The following is a 17,203-nucleotide window of genomic DNA, read 5'->3' as shown; positions in this document are numbered from 1 at the left end:
CCCTGCTGGGGCTGAATAAATAGTTGACGCTTTTCGTTTGTATAGTGCTGGTCATTTGCTCAGAGGGTAGGATAACAAAGGTTATGCATGGAATCAAACCCACAGATAAAAAATCCAGAATTTCTCTGGCTTCTAGCTCTAAAAGAGGCCAGATTTTAAATATAAAATAGCCAAGAGAGGCAGAATTTCTTATTGTACTCCTGATTATATACTTTATGTGCATGCTTGTATGTGCTCACATGTGCAATGTGCACACACACATTCACTGATAATTAAACACTCTGAATCATAATTAATCTATCAAAGAAGCTTATGGAACATTATTAATTATATCCAGTTAGATACTCCTTCCCTGCAGGACCCTCAAAACAGCTCTGGCAGGATGGGAAACCATCCAGTGATGAAGTGCAGGGGAAGAAGAGGGAAAAGGAAAGCCCAGTTATGTGAGGGGAAATCTGTTTTTGTAACAGTTCTAGAACAGGATAGAATTACTGTGCAGTTTTCTAGATTGAGAGAGTTCCTTTCTTTAACACTACAGATAAGAAGTGTCAAGGACAGTTGTGAGGATAACACAATTGGGGGCTGATTTCTGTGCTGTGTAATTTCCAAAAACACTGAAGGTGACATAAAAGGCAAAAATGACATTGAAAAAAATGAAATAAACGACTACCATCAGTCTTAGAGAACAACAAGCACAATAGGGCTTTATATATTTGCCCTGCATATTTCTCTGATTCCCATGAATTAAAATTACCAGCACCATTATTGAGATATGCCACAGCTCCTCGTTATGTCTGAAAATAATTTGCCTCCTATTGACCATATAAATTTACTAAGATCTGACAAGGAGAAAATCCCACTGTTGCTTTCTGACTTGATTAGAGCTGTTTTCAGGACCAAGAAAACTATCTCTGTTAATCAGATACTTGGATGCCTTTAAAGTGTTTTAGTGCTTCCTCTAAGATTTCATTCTCAAACTGCTTTGGGGGGGGAGAAAAACGTAGATTTCAGCATGGTATTATGATAAATCTTCTTGAGGAGGGGCATGTATTAACATTTGTGTCGGTACTTTTTCATCTTAATCCAACCTTGTTTAATAATCAGAAAATTCTACATACTGGGTAAGAAGATGTAATTAACTCTTTGACCCCAGAATCTTAATTGGTGCCTGTTGAAAACAGTGGGGCAGTTTGAAAAAAAAGTCGCCTGTGGTGATTGAAATAGCATAATACATAATAGGTTCCTCCTCCCCCAAATCAAAATAAGGTAATGCTGGAGAGTTTTAGTTGTGTTTCATATATAGCCAGTAGGTGAAAAGGGTCATTCAACCAACCAGCATTTCTACCCACCCTTTTTTAAATCAGTGCTGTCGCATTTCCACTATATATATATATATATTTTACATTGTCAACTTTTAGAAATCAGTTCAAGAGAGAAGAGTTCCAAATATTTCTAGTAAAGGGTATTGTTTAATGTTGGAGATGACTAAACCATAATTTACATCTTGATGAGATTGGTTCATAATAACAGGATAGTATGCAAATCCATAGCAATAGTCACAGTTTCTGCCACTGTTAAAGGTGAAATGATTATACAACAAATTGCTTTTTAAAAAATCTAGTCTGTTGTTTACTGACAGAGTTTCAGTACCGTATAAATACCAATTGGTTTCTGTACTGAGCGATGAAGAAAACCTTGCATCAGATATTTCCATGCCCAGTGCTTAATGCCTTATTGAATTACTCTAACCAGCTATGTTTTTGCCCCTGAGAAAGATATAACTGAAGCATGCGGAGCATTGAAACACAATTATTTATGCAAGTATTCATATAGCCCAGCAACATTTTGGGGCCCTGATTCTTTCTCTTGTTCTGTCTTTTGGTTTTGGCTTTGCTTTTACTCATTTTCTTATATTTTTCACCACTGTCTAAAGCAATTCACTGCCTTAGCAGTGAGGAGAGTCCATTTAGTTAGACATCCAAGGATTCAGAGAACGTTATCAATATTGGACATTGGCAGTCGTTAGTTATGTATATACGTGTGTACATTTTCTTTCTGAAGGCTATTTTACTCAATAAATCACATTATTAATAAAGATGGAGACTACAGTACATCTAAATTAATCTAGTTTTCAGAAATCCATTTCAATAATCACTGTTGCTCAAAGTTAGAGCTGCTTTAGTATATTCATAAGCAATTACTTTTCCAGTGATAATTCTATCTTGGGCTTTTGAAAGTTGGTGCTTTCTTCTGTCACTTATTTATTTGATTTAGAAGCTGCCGGACTCCGCAACACTCTGGGTAGCTTACACTCAAAATGGAAAAAAAGATAAAAAGAGTCTTAAGTGCCCAGACAAGCTACACTTCCTTTGGATTGAGATGGCTTGAGTCAAAGACAAGGGAAATCAGTTTTCTCTGCTACATTAATGAATTTTGGAAGAAATATTCTTCTTTATCATCTTTCATGCATTAGATGAGTTTAGAAGTTTCAAATTCCAGGCAATATCCACATTTGGAGAACTCTATTTCTTGCTGGTGGACAAAGATAACAGAATTTTGTTCAACACTGGATGTAGTTCAGTGTTCTGTTTTCTGTGGTGACAAATCAGTTGCTAATGAAGAAGCCTACATAAGTAAAACAGCAACATTCTTCTACTCCTTTGCTGGTAGAGAGGCATACTGGACATAATACATAACCTTCATGAGTAGGAGGTATATGTCCATTGATTTCTCTAATCTGCATTCAGACCCATTATTGGTATCCATTGTCACTCTGATGCTACAAATCCAAATTTTAACTATATATTATGTGAAGAAGATTTTTTTGGTCTGCGCTGCATCTATTTCATTCAATTCTTCAACTCTTCACTTGGTTATCCCAGTAACATTGGGACAGAAGAGAGACAAGGTGACAGAAAAAATTCTTATCAGTATTATATATAATTCTCCCCAGTATTCACTTTTCCAAAATGAAGAAGGTTAAAAATTTTTAGCCTTTGTTTGTAGAGAATCAGAAACCAGGATTATTATCATTAGAGTTGAAATGCACTAAGTTTGTAATCTGCAAAAGAGCTATGATTCAAAGTTAGAAGCATCCAATCTTGTATATGTTGCATCTTCATTTTATTCGTGATCAGTATTATATTATCCTTGATAAACAAATGGAGAAGCTTTAATAATATATTACTCTACATTTAGACTTCAGGCTTCAACTACATTTTGCTTTCTTAATTTGACAATAACAAATCAGCAGAATTGTTTGAGTGGGGGTGCTGTACAAATGTTGATAAATAAATAACTGAAAATGAAGTAAAATGGTCTCTGAATCATAAATATGGGTGCAGAAATGTTCATATCTTTGAAGATCTGTTTAAGCAATTGTTTAATATAACTCTCACTTTTTTTAACATCAGGAGAGATCTATTTAGGAAATACATTTACAAGGAGTTAGTTCTTGCATTTGTTTTTTAACCTCTGGGTGGTTTACAATTTGTCAGAGTTAGGCAGCATATAAATTTAATAAATTATTATTATTCTCTTTCTCTAATCTTTGAGGTTACTACACAAAATAACAAAAAAAATGTAATGGTGGTCCATCTATTGGTGGCTCATCCATACTTGCTTCTTATCACTAGCTGTGACTCAACTCATACATGTGCCACAAGAATTGCTCAATAAAGAAAAATATAACCAGAAACTTGGGATCACTATTTGTTCACAATAGAATCTACATATTAATTTGTGATTTCACATGATGACTATTTTTGCCATCTGTTCAGAAATTCTGTTTGTCAATGTACTTCATATTACCTTTTTCTTTTACTTTTACTTATTTATTAATCATTTTACAAGAAAAAGAAGAGTGAACAAGCAAGCAAAAAGAAAAAAGAAAAAAAGTAATTGGTACAGAAATATAATATCTATTAGTGGACAAGATATTACCAAGATTGTACAGTTAGTGCTCAGTGTACCTTTGAATAGAAATTAACAATAAAAAAATTAAATTACATTTTAACTACATTAAATTATTTTGACAATGTAAGTAAGAATTGAAATTTTTGAGCTAAGTGCCAAAATCTCCACTATTTGTGACTTAAAAATACAAAAAAGAAAAAGAAAAAATTACTAAAACTTTATAAATAACATATAATATATAATATAATATAAATTTGTAGCTTCCCCTTTGTTGTACTGTGAATAATGTACAATATTTATAGACATTTAAATTATTTTGTGTGTCTGTGATTTCCATTCTTTAGTCAGTTCTTTTTTGCCCTTAAAAACCATACTTTAAATACTTATATTTGCCTTGCTCCATAATATATATTATGTATGGAAGCCATTCTTGCTTAAATTTAGTTAGACTTCGGTTGTGAATATATGCCATTAACTTTGCCATTACTGCATATTCTCCAAGTTCAAATTCCCATTCTGATATCTTCGGTAACATATCTCATTTCCAGTATTGTGCTAAATTTATCCTTGCAAACTGTAAATGCGTACCTTAGTAAATTGTGATTTTTTTGTTGTTGTTAAATTGTTTTGGAATTATGCCTAGTAAGAACTGTGGTTTCATTTCAAATTTCTATTTTCTTAAAAGCAAAGTATGGTTATCAGTGTATTTTTAGAATCATCACTGTGTAAATCTATTATCCTCCTTTGAGACTGTTGTTTTTCCTGCTCATTAAAAGGTGAAAGGAGAAACTTGGAGAAGTTTTAAATTACTATAGCACAGAATACATATGATTGTGATGGAATGGCATGGGACTGGAAGGGGGTTAAAGAACGTGATCTCATCTCCAGAGCAACGCACTGGAGATAAGAGGCGAAAGCTGACGCACCCCTAACATTCCAGGAGATAGTGAATTCCTGTTCCTGGGAACTGCTGGCCAGTCTGAGAAGAGTCTGTAAACAAGCACTAGCTAATAAACCTTGCTGATTGAACCTGCACGGTCTCCAGGAGTTCCTTGGGCTAGGCCTGACAATGATTGAGGATTGAACTTTAAATTGTAGTTCATCCTACTGCTGTATAGATTCCTTTAATTTCAGTCTTAGTGGCATAGCTACATGCTAATAGGTAATATGCACGAAGTTTCTCCAATAGCAGTAGTTGCTGTATTGTTTTCTAAATATAAAAATGCTTGAATATGTTCTTGTTTGGGTCAACTTTAAAGTTTGTCACTTGAAATTGCTCCCAAGTAATTGATGTCAATGTTCAAGGTTCTTGTGCTAATCATCTGAAAATAAATTATGATAATTTTCAGATAAACTACTTGCTTGTATAAATACTTCTATTTGACTAAAATCTATGCAGATTTACATTTTTATTAATTCATAAATATAAATTGAAGATCATTCTTTAATATGTTAACTTTACTGTTTGTTTTCTAATAACTGGCTCATTCTCCATGACCAACTACAGAGCTGCATAGTCCCTTTACTCAATTTAAGAATTGGCTTGTGTTTTTAGGTGGTTCATGTATATATTGGAATGTGAAAGGCTGGAGTGTTGTGGAAAGAGAGGAGGAAAAGTACATTAAAATGAAATCTTAATAGTCTGCCGTTAATTCCCATTTGCAACATAAGAATCATTTTCAATTTTATTTTGACTTACATGGCCATGTGTCTCCTTCTCCCTGACTCTTCTATTTGTTCTCTATCTCCTCCAGTTATCTTAATATTCTAAACCAATAGCGCTTTTGGTGTGGTCTAGTTGTGAACATTTCCCCATACATGTTTAGCAGGCAGTTCCTTCAGCATCCTGTTTGCCAAATCCCTGAGAACTAAAGTTGCCAGGGCTCCAGAATTCTCACAGTATCTACTATGGCATGAATGTGCAACAGTGTCCCATATATTTGGGGCCCTGGGAAATACAGTTCCCCAAACTCCTAATGTGAAGTAAGATTAGAACGTGAAGAGCTGACAGGGTCATATGTCAGAACTTAATGAAGGCCTCCTTACTACACATACCCTAATCCAAGTGTTACCCCTGTTGGTTCTGTTGGCCAAGTTTGGAGAAAAAAGATGACTGGGGAGCATCTTGAGGATTTACAAGACTATGCTGCCTCAGAATTATGGAGGTTTACCAGAGGATACCAGAAGATTAGGAAGGCTGACAGATAAATCACATACCTCTTCACTGATCTAGAGGTACAGCTCTACCACTAACCCTCCAGCAATTGGCAAATGATGATGGTGGTGGTAGCCAACTCTCAGGCCTTCAGGATAGGCCAGGCAGGAAACAGATATTGGAGGGACTCCAGGAATGCTAGTCATTGTTGTAGGGTGTAATAACAGAATCTTGAATTATGAACAGAATCTTGTCCAAGTTCTCTCTGTCCCATCTTATACTAAAGAAAATCAAGGTGAGGTTATTTTAAGTTTCTTTCTCACTCTTCCTTCTATCTCTTGACTTAATGTCTCACTCAAACCTTCCCAAAGGTCAGCTCTAAACTCTTTTACCCCAACAGATGTAACACAGCAGCTACTCTGGGATTTGCTGCTGCTCATCCTTGCAATTTTTGTTTTCTTTTTTCTCTAAAAAATCAGGAACTAGCCTTTTTCTTATTAAAAAGATGTTAACATTTTCTGTAACAAATAGTATATATTCCTAAGTAAATGAGTTTAATATTTAGTACAGCTATTTTTCTTTCCTTCCATGGTAGTATCACAACTTAAGAGAATTTAAAATGTGAAACTGCAGATGGTCAGATTATTTCTTTTTAACTTAGTTAAATGTAGTTGTGTAGTGCACAGCTGAAATTCAGCATGGCCATCTAAAGCATTTGCTTCCCCATAAGACGTGCTCTAAAATTATCTCATTGCACCACAGGATGAATATTTATTCCAGTCAACAAAAATGTGTATTCAGTGTATTGTACAGTGTTATATCAGTTTGAAATAAAACTGTTTATTAATTGATATATGTTTCAGGTGGCTTTCATAAATGTGTATATAGCAGCACCAATGTTCTGTCATAAATTATTCTGGCAACTATATCTAAAGCCCAACTACCTGTCAGAACGCAATTTAAATCTACACATTTATACTGAAGAGATTAAATTTTCAGGATTCCTGTGTTTTCCGAATGTGAACCTATCTGACAGTAATCTGTTCATTGGTTTTGTCTGTGCTTAAATAAAATGATAAATATGTGGGCATGCTTGTGAATGAAGAGAGGGCCATAATTCCTTGTTAATTTTCAAATTACTACTATTCACAATCATTTCTTTCTTCTCTATTTTTCTGTAAGGAACATCTTTTCATTTCTCTGCTAACAACAAGTAATGTTTTATAAATTGAAATGTGCTAATTTCTGTAAGGAGAATGCATTGTTTATGACAGATATGTTATATCTGTATATATTCTACCGTATATAACTTCTCACTTTTTTCTTTCTTTGCAGTCACTGGATGGATTTGTATTTGCACTAAACCAAGAGGGAAAATTTTTGTACATTTCAGAAACAGTCTCCATTTATCTTGGCCTCTCCCAAGTAAGTAGAACATTTAATGATGTGAATTCCATTTTGGGGCTCACTCTTTTTAAAATGGTAAGATGTTCTGGAACTTTTCACATCAGGTTGAATTTATAATTTAATGGTTTGGTTTTACACTTCCTAGAAGGTGTGAGTTGATAAAGGATGTTCCAATGGAGAAGAAAAAGTAGGAGCTTGAAAAACCCTTTTCTCCCATAACAATCATTATTAATTTATTGAGAACAAATGAAGTTTCTTTTCTCAGTTGTTTTGAACTTTAAACCTCCATAGCTGTTAAGAAAGGGACACAGAAATAGTACTTCCCTTGTGCCCTATTACTGGATGTTTATGGAGAACCCGACATTATCCTGGGAGCTGACACAATGGCAGGGAGTCACTTGGAGTCAGAAAATGCTGAAAGAAACCATTAAAAAGGCTTGCAGGGAGGGTTTCAACAAGGATGCAGTCTGCTCCTTCTGCACATGTTTAGTAAATGCGTAGAGAAGGTTTTTATGAAACAGTTGTGCTTTAATTGTTAATTCTTTATTATCATTTTGTTTTAAAGTCTAAGATTATATGAACCAGAAGAATTATTTCTATTTATTACAGTTAACTGAGCTGTCAGTAACTGTGGCATCAGACGTATCCTGAAAAATTTGGGAAGCCCTGGAGACTTTTTTCACGATGATTGCAAAATAGGTTACTCTGCCTACAATTGAATTATACTTGAGGAACTCAAGTGTGATAATGTTGCATCTTTTTGTTTAGAATGGAGACCCATGTTGGATGTTTTGCTTGTGTCCCTATGATTATTAAGACAGTTCTTGGACTGCAGCTTTTCATAACATTATGATTTAATTGTCCTAAATTAAACTGAAAATGTTTAACTAAATAATCAATTAAGAAGTATATGAATAAATGAAGAAAGGAGTGCTGGGTATGCAGCTATGAATGCCTGGAGGAAAGCCAGGATAAAAATCTAAGTATAACAACAACAATAATTATAACAACTTGTGTAAAAAAAAAAGTACCCAGGGTTGAAAACAATGAAATACCGGCCATTAACTCTTCAAAGAAAATGCAGGGCATTTGGTATGTGCATTGATTATATTTGTTTACATTAAACTTTTTTTTTTTTTTTTGGTGAAAACAGTGAGAGAATTAAGAACAAAATTCAGTTGTGGTGTTTTTATATCTCACTCTGGTTCTTAGTTTGGTAATAGGATCTAATTCCTGCTTTGATTGGTTTGGGTATCGGTCTCAAATATTTCATAATTTGTTACTGGTAAGTCACACAGTTATTAACAGAGTTTTTAAAAACACACAGAATACATTAATGTTTATTATTGTCTTGTGTTCATATTACATATTAATCTGTTTTATGTAGTGTCCAAAAAAGTTTAATAAACCAGCAAAAAGAAGGATGGTTAATTAGTTTAAACAGGTAAATACTAATTAGGAAACTCCTGAAAGGCATCCATTATACACTATCTGAAAACAAATTTTACAGCCCTGGTTAGTGGTGTAATCCAAATTCTGTCAAGGCAACTGCATTTTCTGTAATTGAGATGTGTATGTTTGCTTTGCATAACAGATGGCTCTGTATGCTTAGACTGATAGCTAGGAAAATAATAATTGCATTATTCTGGCCAAAAGAATATTAGCTCTTGGGCTGGGGCCATTTTAGGCAGTCCTCCTGCCAGCACAGCATATGCACATATATGGATTCGATTTTCAAGGAAATTGATGCATCTGGAATAGTGTCACCATCTGAAATATCATCTGTTCAAGAAAAAAGTTGGCTTTAACCCTGTCCTCATCCTCCTTGCTAAAAGCATACTCCTATATTGTGCCGCAGCACCGTTACTCAAACTTTTTTGAACTACACGTAGACCAGCCTTCCGCAGATTAGGGCCCTCCAGCTGCCTACCATTTCAGCTGCCGTAAACCAGTATCTAGATTTTGGGCAGGTTATTGCTTTACTGCATATAATGGTGAGTTGAACATAGCATATGGCCAAACAATAGGGAACACCTTTCTCTTTTTTAATCAGTGCTTTGCTGCAAAACATATGATTAAAAATAAGACTGTGTAATTGCCAATAAAATGAGTAAAATCTGCTTCCTGAGGTCAAATATTCTGCTTCAAGGGGCCAGCCTTTGGTTGGGAAAGAAAGAGGGCATCATACTGAGTTCAGGCTAGGTTGGCTGCTTTTTAAAAAATATAAGGAAATATTTCTCAAGATCCCTGATGTGATTATTTTCGCTGTGGTTGCAGTGCAAATCCATTCAGAGCAGCTTTGATCCCACGGAGAACACTTTGATGCAGTGGGCAGATGCACAGCCATTTTGGTGCCCTGGGGAAGAGCTGCACTGCTCTCTCTCTTTTCAAGAGAGGAAGCATGCAGCCTGCCAAAACAGAGATTGGCACAGGAGTTGAAGGTCATTATTTAATCTCTGTACAATATATCGAAGTTTCTTGTCTGTTTCCTTTGGCAAAAAGTCCAGCAGAATTAGCTACGTAAAATTTGGGAGCTTTGTTGCTATGTGTGAAAGGCTTTTTCCGTACTTAATTCCCATCATTCGTGTCCTGCTCTTTGCAGCTTGAGCATTAGTGTTAGATTAATTATCATTATCTTTGGAATGACCTGCAGAATTATGTACATTTATTTATTGCACATGTCCCCAGTCTTTGACATTCTAGGCATTCTGGACATACTGACAAGGTGGCTTCCTTATTGTATGTGTCCAATCACAAAAGTGTTATCTATCAGAAGATCCTAAAGTATCTATTTATTGGAAGGCAGACTGGTGAGATTGCTTCCCACTATTTCCTGTAGTCTCCAAGAATGCTGTCCACTACCTCATCTTCCTTGGGTTTTTTTGAGTGGGTCTGGAGAGTTTGAGACATCTTTCCAGTTTCTCAGAATGCTTCTAGGAATATATAAGGTCCAGAATCATTGTTACAAATATAGATGATGCTTTGGGCTGGCACTTTGCTTTGCCGCATGCTAGTTTTCTGTTTCTTTGGTTATTAATTAAAAGAAGACTTTCAAGAATCAGGAGGGAAGGGAGCCTGGTTGGCAATATGTGAGGTGGTGATGCCATATTGATCCCCCATTTTCTTCCCTTGCTGACTGACAACCCCACAAAAACAGTTATAAGAACAGTACAAAACGTGTTATTTATCATTAGATATGTTGTAGACTCTGTACAATACAAACATGTGCAAACCAAAACCTGAGGGCTACATGTGGCACTGAGAGCCTTGGGTATAAATCTCAGAGCCCTTCTAAAAGTCTTCACTAAAATGTAGTTTAATTTGATTGGGGAGGAAATTATTAATTATACAGGAAATAATATTAACCATATTTAACATCTTTTAATTATCCTTGCTTTTACATTAAATAAATTAAACTTTGTTTTTTACTGGCCTCACCTACTTTTTACAGTGTGGCCCCAATGTGGCACACTAAAACAAATGCAGCTCCCAGCCTGAAAAAAAAATACATATCTCTGGTCTAATCATAACCCAACTTCTAGCTGTAAAGAATATTTGCATTTCCCAAGCAATATCCTCTGGTTGGAATGCTAGGGAAAAAGAATTGGATCAAGATCTCCTGAATGGTAGCAGAACCCTCAGAAACAACTCTTCCAGTTTCTGAGCTAAGTGAACATTTCCTCTTGAGCTCTTTCTCCCACTTTCTCCAATACCAGTGGCAGAAATACCCTTCTCCTCCCCTTCAGTATATTTTCTAGGTTGAAGTGGCTTCAGAGTCTTCACAACATGGTGTGTCAAACTGGATAAAGCAGCAGTGGGACAGGTTACCCCTTCCTGTTGAAGTACTACACCAAACTTTGTAGAAGGAGAAGAACTATCTTCCTTTCTTCCTTGTGGCTTGCCACCACTTCATCTCAGTGGAATGTGGGAGGGGGGCTAGAGAGGGAATATTATTGAGGTTTGGGCTAGAGTTGAGTCAGTGATAAAGTAGGGGAATTGTTCTCCAGCTTGGATTGAAAATGAAGGAAGAGAAGAGATCATAGGTTTGCCTTTTAAAAGTGTTACAGCCCCTTGAGACTTACACTCACCATGAGACATTGAGACATTCAGGGAAATATGAGACATACATGATCATAATGAGCAACAATTTTGCATCTAGTGTGCTATTAATGAACAGTTTAGAAAGATACTGATCATTCAGGAAGGGAGGAAATCAAAACTTATCTATAGATAGCCCAAAATTGCATCCTTAGATGCAACAGTTCTGGTTGCTACTAATGTATTGTGCCTTTGATCTCAGGTATGTTCAAGTAATTTGTATCCCAAGAGCACTGAATTATTTCACATTAGGAGAGCTGCATTTTATATGAGACTGTTATTCAGCAGTTCATATATTAGCCTATAACCCTCCTTTTTAAAAAGCTTGGAAAAGAAAAAGGAGTGAACATATTTAAATGAGTAAATGGGTACTTAAGTTTCAGATCTATAAGCTATTCCAAGTATCATACTACCTTTTCCCCAGAGTTCAGAGATTGCCAGTCTAATAGCCTTTCCAGCAGCTATGATGTTTTCAGTATTCATCACTAACAGTGACTGCAATAATCCACACTAAATTAAGCATTCTAAAACTTTTATTTACTGCAGAAGAAAGAGAAGAACATCAACAGAAATTACTATGCTAGTGTAATCTCAAAAATTTTCCAAGTGTGAAGATCATTGTAGCGGCCTGTTATGTTACTGAATTTTTGTTTTTAATAAAAGTGCCAGGAACAAGCTTTAAAGGGCTATGGACTTGCTTTGAATTCTTAATACTGTAATTGCCATAAAATAAACACTGCTGGGTTCCTGCCATTAGCTGGCAGAGGTTGCAGATCTTTACATAAACTTTACAATTTTTCAGGAATTTAATTGTTCAGTAGTGTCGGGTTTGTATCTTTGAGAGCATGCTTCAGTGACATCTTTTTATCTGTGTGCTCAATGTATATGCTGCCTTTTCTCCAGAAGGATAAGGCAGCCTATATGGGAATCTCCCTTAAATTAATTCCCATAATAAACCTATGAGATACATTGAGCTGAGAAATAGTTACCCAGTGAGTTTCCATGGGTGAGGGGAGGCTTGAACTTGGGTTTCCACAGTGCTAGTCCAACAAAGTGATTATAGCACCAGAACGGTTCTTTTCTTAGCTTTGGTTTTGTTGCCAAATGTTCAAGCTGCTTTTAGAAGAGGCTGAGGAAAAAGATACGTTATTGTTGATGCGCACTAGATAACTGAGAAAGTCAAAGAATTCCAAAAAGAAGTCACTGTGTGCTTCATTGATTATAGAAAGGCCTTTGATTACATTTACCATGTCATGTTGTGGTATGGCCTTAGGAAAATGGGAATCCTAAAACATCTCATTGTCCTTATGTGAAACGTATACATAGGATAGGAAGACACAATCCAGGCAGAACATGGTGAAGCAGACTGGCTGCAGGTTGATGAAGGAGCAAGACAAGGCTATATACTGTCTTATTTATTAAACCTATATGCTAAATATATACTAAGGGAGGTGAGATTGGAAGAAGATGAGAATATTTTTAAATCTAGAGGAAGAAACATCAATAACCTGCGCTATGCTGATGACTCTATTCTGATAGCTGAAAATGTAAATGAACTAGAAGTTCTAGTAATGAAAGGCAAGGAGTGAAAAATGCAACTAATAAATATTAAATATAAAGAAGACCAAACTAATGAGAACAGATACAGCAACCAGCCTTAGAATTAATAGTGAAGATAGTGGGGAGCATCTTCTTTTTTAGTGTCAACTATCAAGAGTAAAGGAACGAGCAGTCAAAAAAATACATTGTAGATTAGCATTTGGTAGGATAGCAATGAAGGCCTTAATGTGTCTATACTTACAAAGATTAGAATCATGTAGGAAGTGGTTTTCCCTTTGACATTCTATGGAAGTGAAAGACTTTGAAGAGGCAGGATAGAAAGAATATTTTTTTTATAACTTTATTAAATGTTTTGAACAGTAAAAACTAACCAAAACTAATATTAAGAAAGAAAAAAAGATGGAATTGAAAAAAAAAGGAAATAGTGAAAAGCAACAGTGTAGAAAAGAAAAGAAAAAGAGGAAAAAAACAACAAAAAAAGAATTGACTTCTGACCCTCCCCACAACAGATATAGGTAACAATATACATCAAACTCTTGCTCTAAATTTACAACATAACTTCTTATTTCTAAATTCTTAAATTTACAACATAACAGCATTATTTCTATTAACCCATATTATTTCTAATCATCAGACCCATATAACATAATTTCATTTTTCTGTGTCCTGCAAAAACCCTCCCCCCAAAAAATCCAGTTAACACTAAAATTATACAATGTCTTATCTCAAGTCAAAACCATCAATTTCGCCATCTCAGCCAACTCCATCGACCTCACAAACCATTCTTCCACTATAGATAATGTCTTACTTTTCCACCTCTATGCATTTAAAAACCTTGCTGCTATCTTATATAAAAATAAAATTATAGATAATGTCATATCCTTCCACCTTTATGCATATACAATCCTTACTACTATTGCCATAGAACAGAAATTCCATAAATTTAATAACAAATATATTTTAACCTTAGTTAACTTTATACCAAGATCCTTAAAGCATTGTCATTCAATCCTGGTCACAAAAACAAATGCCATTAATAACTACCAAGAACCTCAGCATATATGTTAACCATATTCTAATAAATTCACTTTGTAAACCTTCTGTTTACTTTTAAAAAGCTTAAACTTTAATCCTTTCATATAATGTCCCACAAGTTGATTCCCCATCATCTCCTTATCTTCTCCCAGAAACATCCCAGTAGTTTCACTTTGTCTCTTCCCAGGAACAGCTTCACTGATGCAATACATTCCTTTTGCAAATCCAAGATAAAAAATCTTTCCAAATCATTCTTCTGTTATTTGTATGTCCTCTTTGAATATTGTGACATCAGTTGATTCCATTTGTAGTTCCATTCTGGCATCTTTTTCCATATCATCCTTTGGCCATCCTAAATCCATGTTTAAATCCACAACTTCTTTATTCATACCACCTTCGTAATCCAACCTTTTTTGAACTCCAATTCCACATTCAATTCAGTCTCCACCTCTTTTTCAAAGTTAATCATCTTATCGACTCTTATTTCTATCTTTTTTTCAAGGGACTTAAATTTAGCTCCTAGTTCATCAAACATTGACTGGAGTAAACTTAAAGGAGTTATTTTATAATCTAACAGCTGCTCCAAAAGACCTCTTTTAGCCATTTCTTCTTTTCTTTTCTTTTCTTTTTTTCTGTTTAGACTAGTAAAATGTATAGCCGGATATAATTAATTACAAATGAAAGTAAACTGCACTTCATGCCCTCTAGTGTCTTTCCAGCTGGAATTGCAGGCTCACGTGCTCGCTTCAAAGGAAGCACACAGAAATCAAGTTACAGTCTACTTCTGTTTTAAAAGCCCCACCAGAAGGCAGAATTGAACAAAACAAGAAACTTTCCCATAGAAAAGGCAAACCTCATTGCTGCAAATGGAGTTTCATAAAAAAATAAATTTTTAACAAATAAATCACTTACTTATAGTGAAATAAGCCTTTTTCACTATAAGTAAATTTTAAGTCTCTTTTACATTCCACTTTTCCTCCAGCTTTTTACAAATTAATCAGCTTGATTTAAAGCTCTATTTCTTCATTTAAAAATATAGTCCCAAAAATAAGGATAAGCCCCAAGAGATTTACTTATCTCTTGTGAAGGAAGGTCTCTCTTAAGCTGAAAAATAGTTATAATCCAAGATGTTTAAAAAATTAGAATTGGTCTGCTCTAGTGCCCATTAAAGGCTGCACCACAGTATCGAATAAAGATGGATCTCCCGCTTCCCAGCCACTTGACTCGAAAACTGTTTGCAGAAGCTTCCATCTCCGCAATTAGCTTTCGAGAAATGGCTATCTGGAGACCGTATGGGTGGATTTCCTTGCTCTTGAGTGTTGGTGTTGAAGAAAACTCCTGAGAATACATGGGGAGCCAAGAAGAAAAATAAATAGATCATAGAACAAATCAATCCACAAACCAATCTCACTTAAGGAACAAATTATCATATTTTGGGAACATTATGTGAACAGCTACCTCTCTTGAGAAGTCTATAATGCTGGGAAAGTTTGAAGGGAAGAGAAAAAAAGAATAACCATCAATAAGGTGGATGGACTTGATTACAGTAGTAGTAGGTGAACCATTGGAAGATATGAGGGGACAGGTCATCCTGGAGAATGAGTATCTATAGAGGCGAATATGTGTAGTTCAGGGTTGAACTGTGGAGTCCTTGGGGTTCTCTAAGCTTGGTTCTTTTCTTGGAAACGTTTCATTACACAGCTAGGTAACATCTTCATTGCTAAAATGGGATGGGGCTTGCTCTCTATTTATATACTGTGGCATGCCTTGCCAGTGCAAGGAGTGCAGAGTGCAGAAGAGCAAAACAAAACCCCCACCCCCAGCAGCACTGGCAAGGCATGCCACAGTATATAAATAGGGAGCAAACCCCAACCCATTTTAGCACTGAAGATGTTACCTAGCCGGGTACTGAAACGTTTGCAAGAAAAGAACCAAGCTTAGAGAACCCCAAGGAATCCACAGAATGAGTATCTGTTGTAGCTAAGAGGCAACACCAGCTTGATGGCACATAAGCAAAGAAGCAAGCATGGCAAAAGTACACTAGTCCACATCTGGAATGTCTCCCTTTCACATTTATAAGAGAGATATCAGTGGGGAAAATAAATGTATTGCCTCAAAGTCAAAGAACCATGTTAATAATTTCTACACTCAGTGTCAGAAGAAATGTGACAAAGGGATTTGGGGTAACTTCTAGGGTTTTTTGGAACACATTGTGAGACACAGAAAGCATTAGCAATTCTGGGATATTTTTCATCCCATTGCAATGGCTACTGCAGTAAAATCTCTATTTATGCTGCAGTCATATTTAGTTGGTTTATATTAGCTTCATTGAAAGAGCTCACGAAATCCATTTTTTAAAAAAAATATGAACACTCCAATGGGCTACTGATATTGTATATCTGACAGATGACCTCCTGTTATCACAAGATTAGAGATTTTTTTTTTTCATTCTGAATCTAGGTTTACGTCCCTTTCAGTCCTGATCATTTCTTGATCAGGGTCTAGAGATCTCCCAGGGTTGCTTTGTTTATGAAATGCTGGCAGCCTTCTATTTTGGCTCAACTGCATAATAGCAGTTTCCCAGAGCATTTCTCTCTTCTGTAATTTATACTTGGCGTACGCATGATACTGATAATAAACAGTAATCCTGGTTAATATAATATGTGGTCACTAACTGATGTACGCTTTAATGTAGCATGTTTGATTTTGGCTTAGCATGATGTATGAACCCAGTCAGTTGTGGCTTATTTAACAAGCCATAGTTAAATAAACATGGGTTCACCTGAGCCATTTTCTATCATTCCATGGGGCTAGGTGAATTTCAGAATGAACTCTGGCTACTGATTATATTTAATCTTTCAAAAACATCCATATTACAATTATAGCAAATATGTATATATGCCAAGAAATGCAGTTGCCATTCCATGCGTACAAGAACATTTATATGGGAATGCCTACATAAAAATACTTAGGAAATTCTGTTTCCTGAAGAATTTCCTCCCATTTCTTCTGATTCACTCCTCTGTCTATATT

At 35.5% G+C, this 17,203-nt stretch overlaps 1 protein-coding gene across 9 annotated transcripts in view; it reads left to right on the top strand.

Moving 5' to 3' along the window:
- NPAS3 (neuronal PAS domain protein 3) overlaps positions 1-17,203 on the top strand; it is a 758,559-nt gene that overhangs the window by 522,558 nt on the left and 218,798 nt on the right. For all 9 annotated transcript variants that reach the window (XM_088145380.1, XM_088145381.1, XM_088145379.1 and 6 more), the window contains one exon: positions 7,406-7,495. In XM_088145380.1, the coding sequence (XP_088001506.1) occupies positions 7,406-7,495 (90 nt within the window). The remainder of the gene's footprint in view (positions 1-7,405; positions 7,496-17,203) is intronic.

This window comes from Python bivittatus, unplaced genomic scaffold (genome assembly GCF_059951505.1).
Source record: "Python bivittatus isolate LINGU-HERP-01145 unplaced genomic scaffold, Pbiv_v1 ctg000480_np1212, whole genome shotgun sequence".
In the NCBI taxonomy this organism is placed as follows: Eukaryota; Metazoa; Chordata; class Lepidosauria; order Squamata; family Pythonidae; genus Python; species Python bivittatus.
Note: the sequence above shows the minus strand (reverse complement) of the source record. Positions and strands in the feature narration are given on the sequence as shown.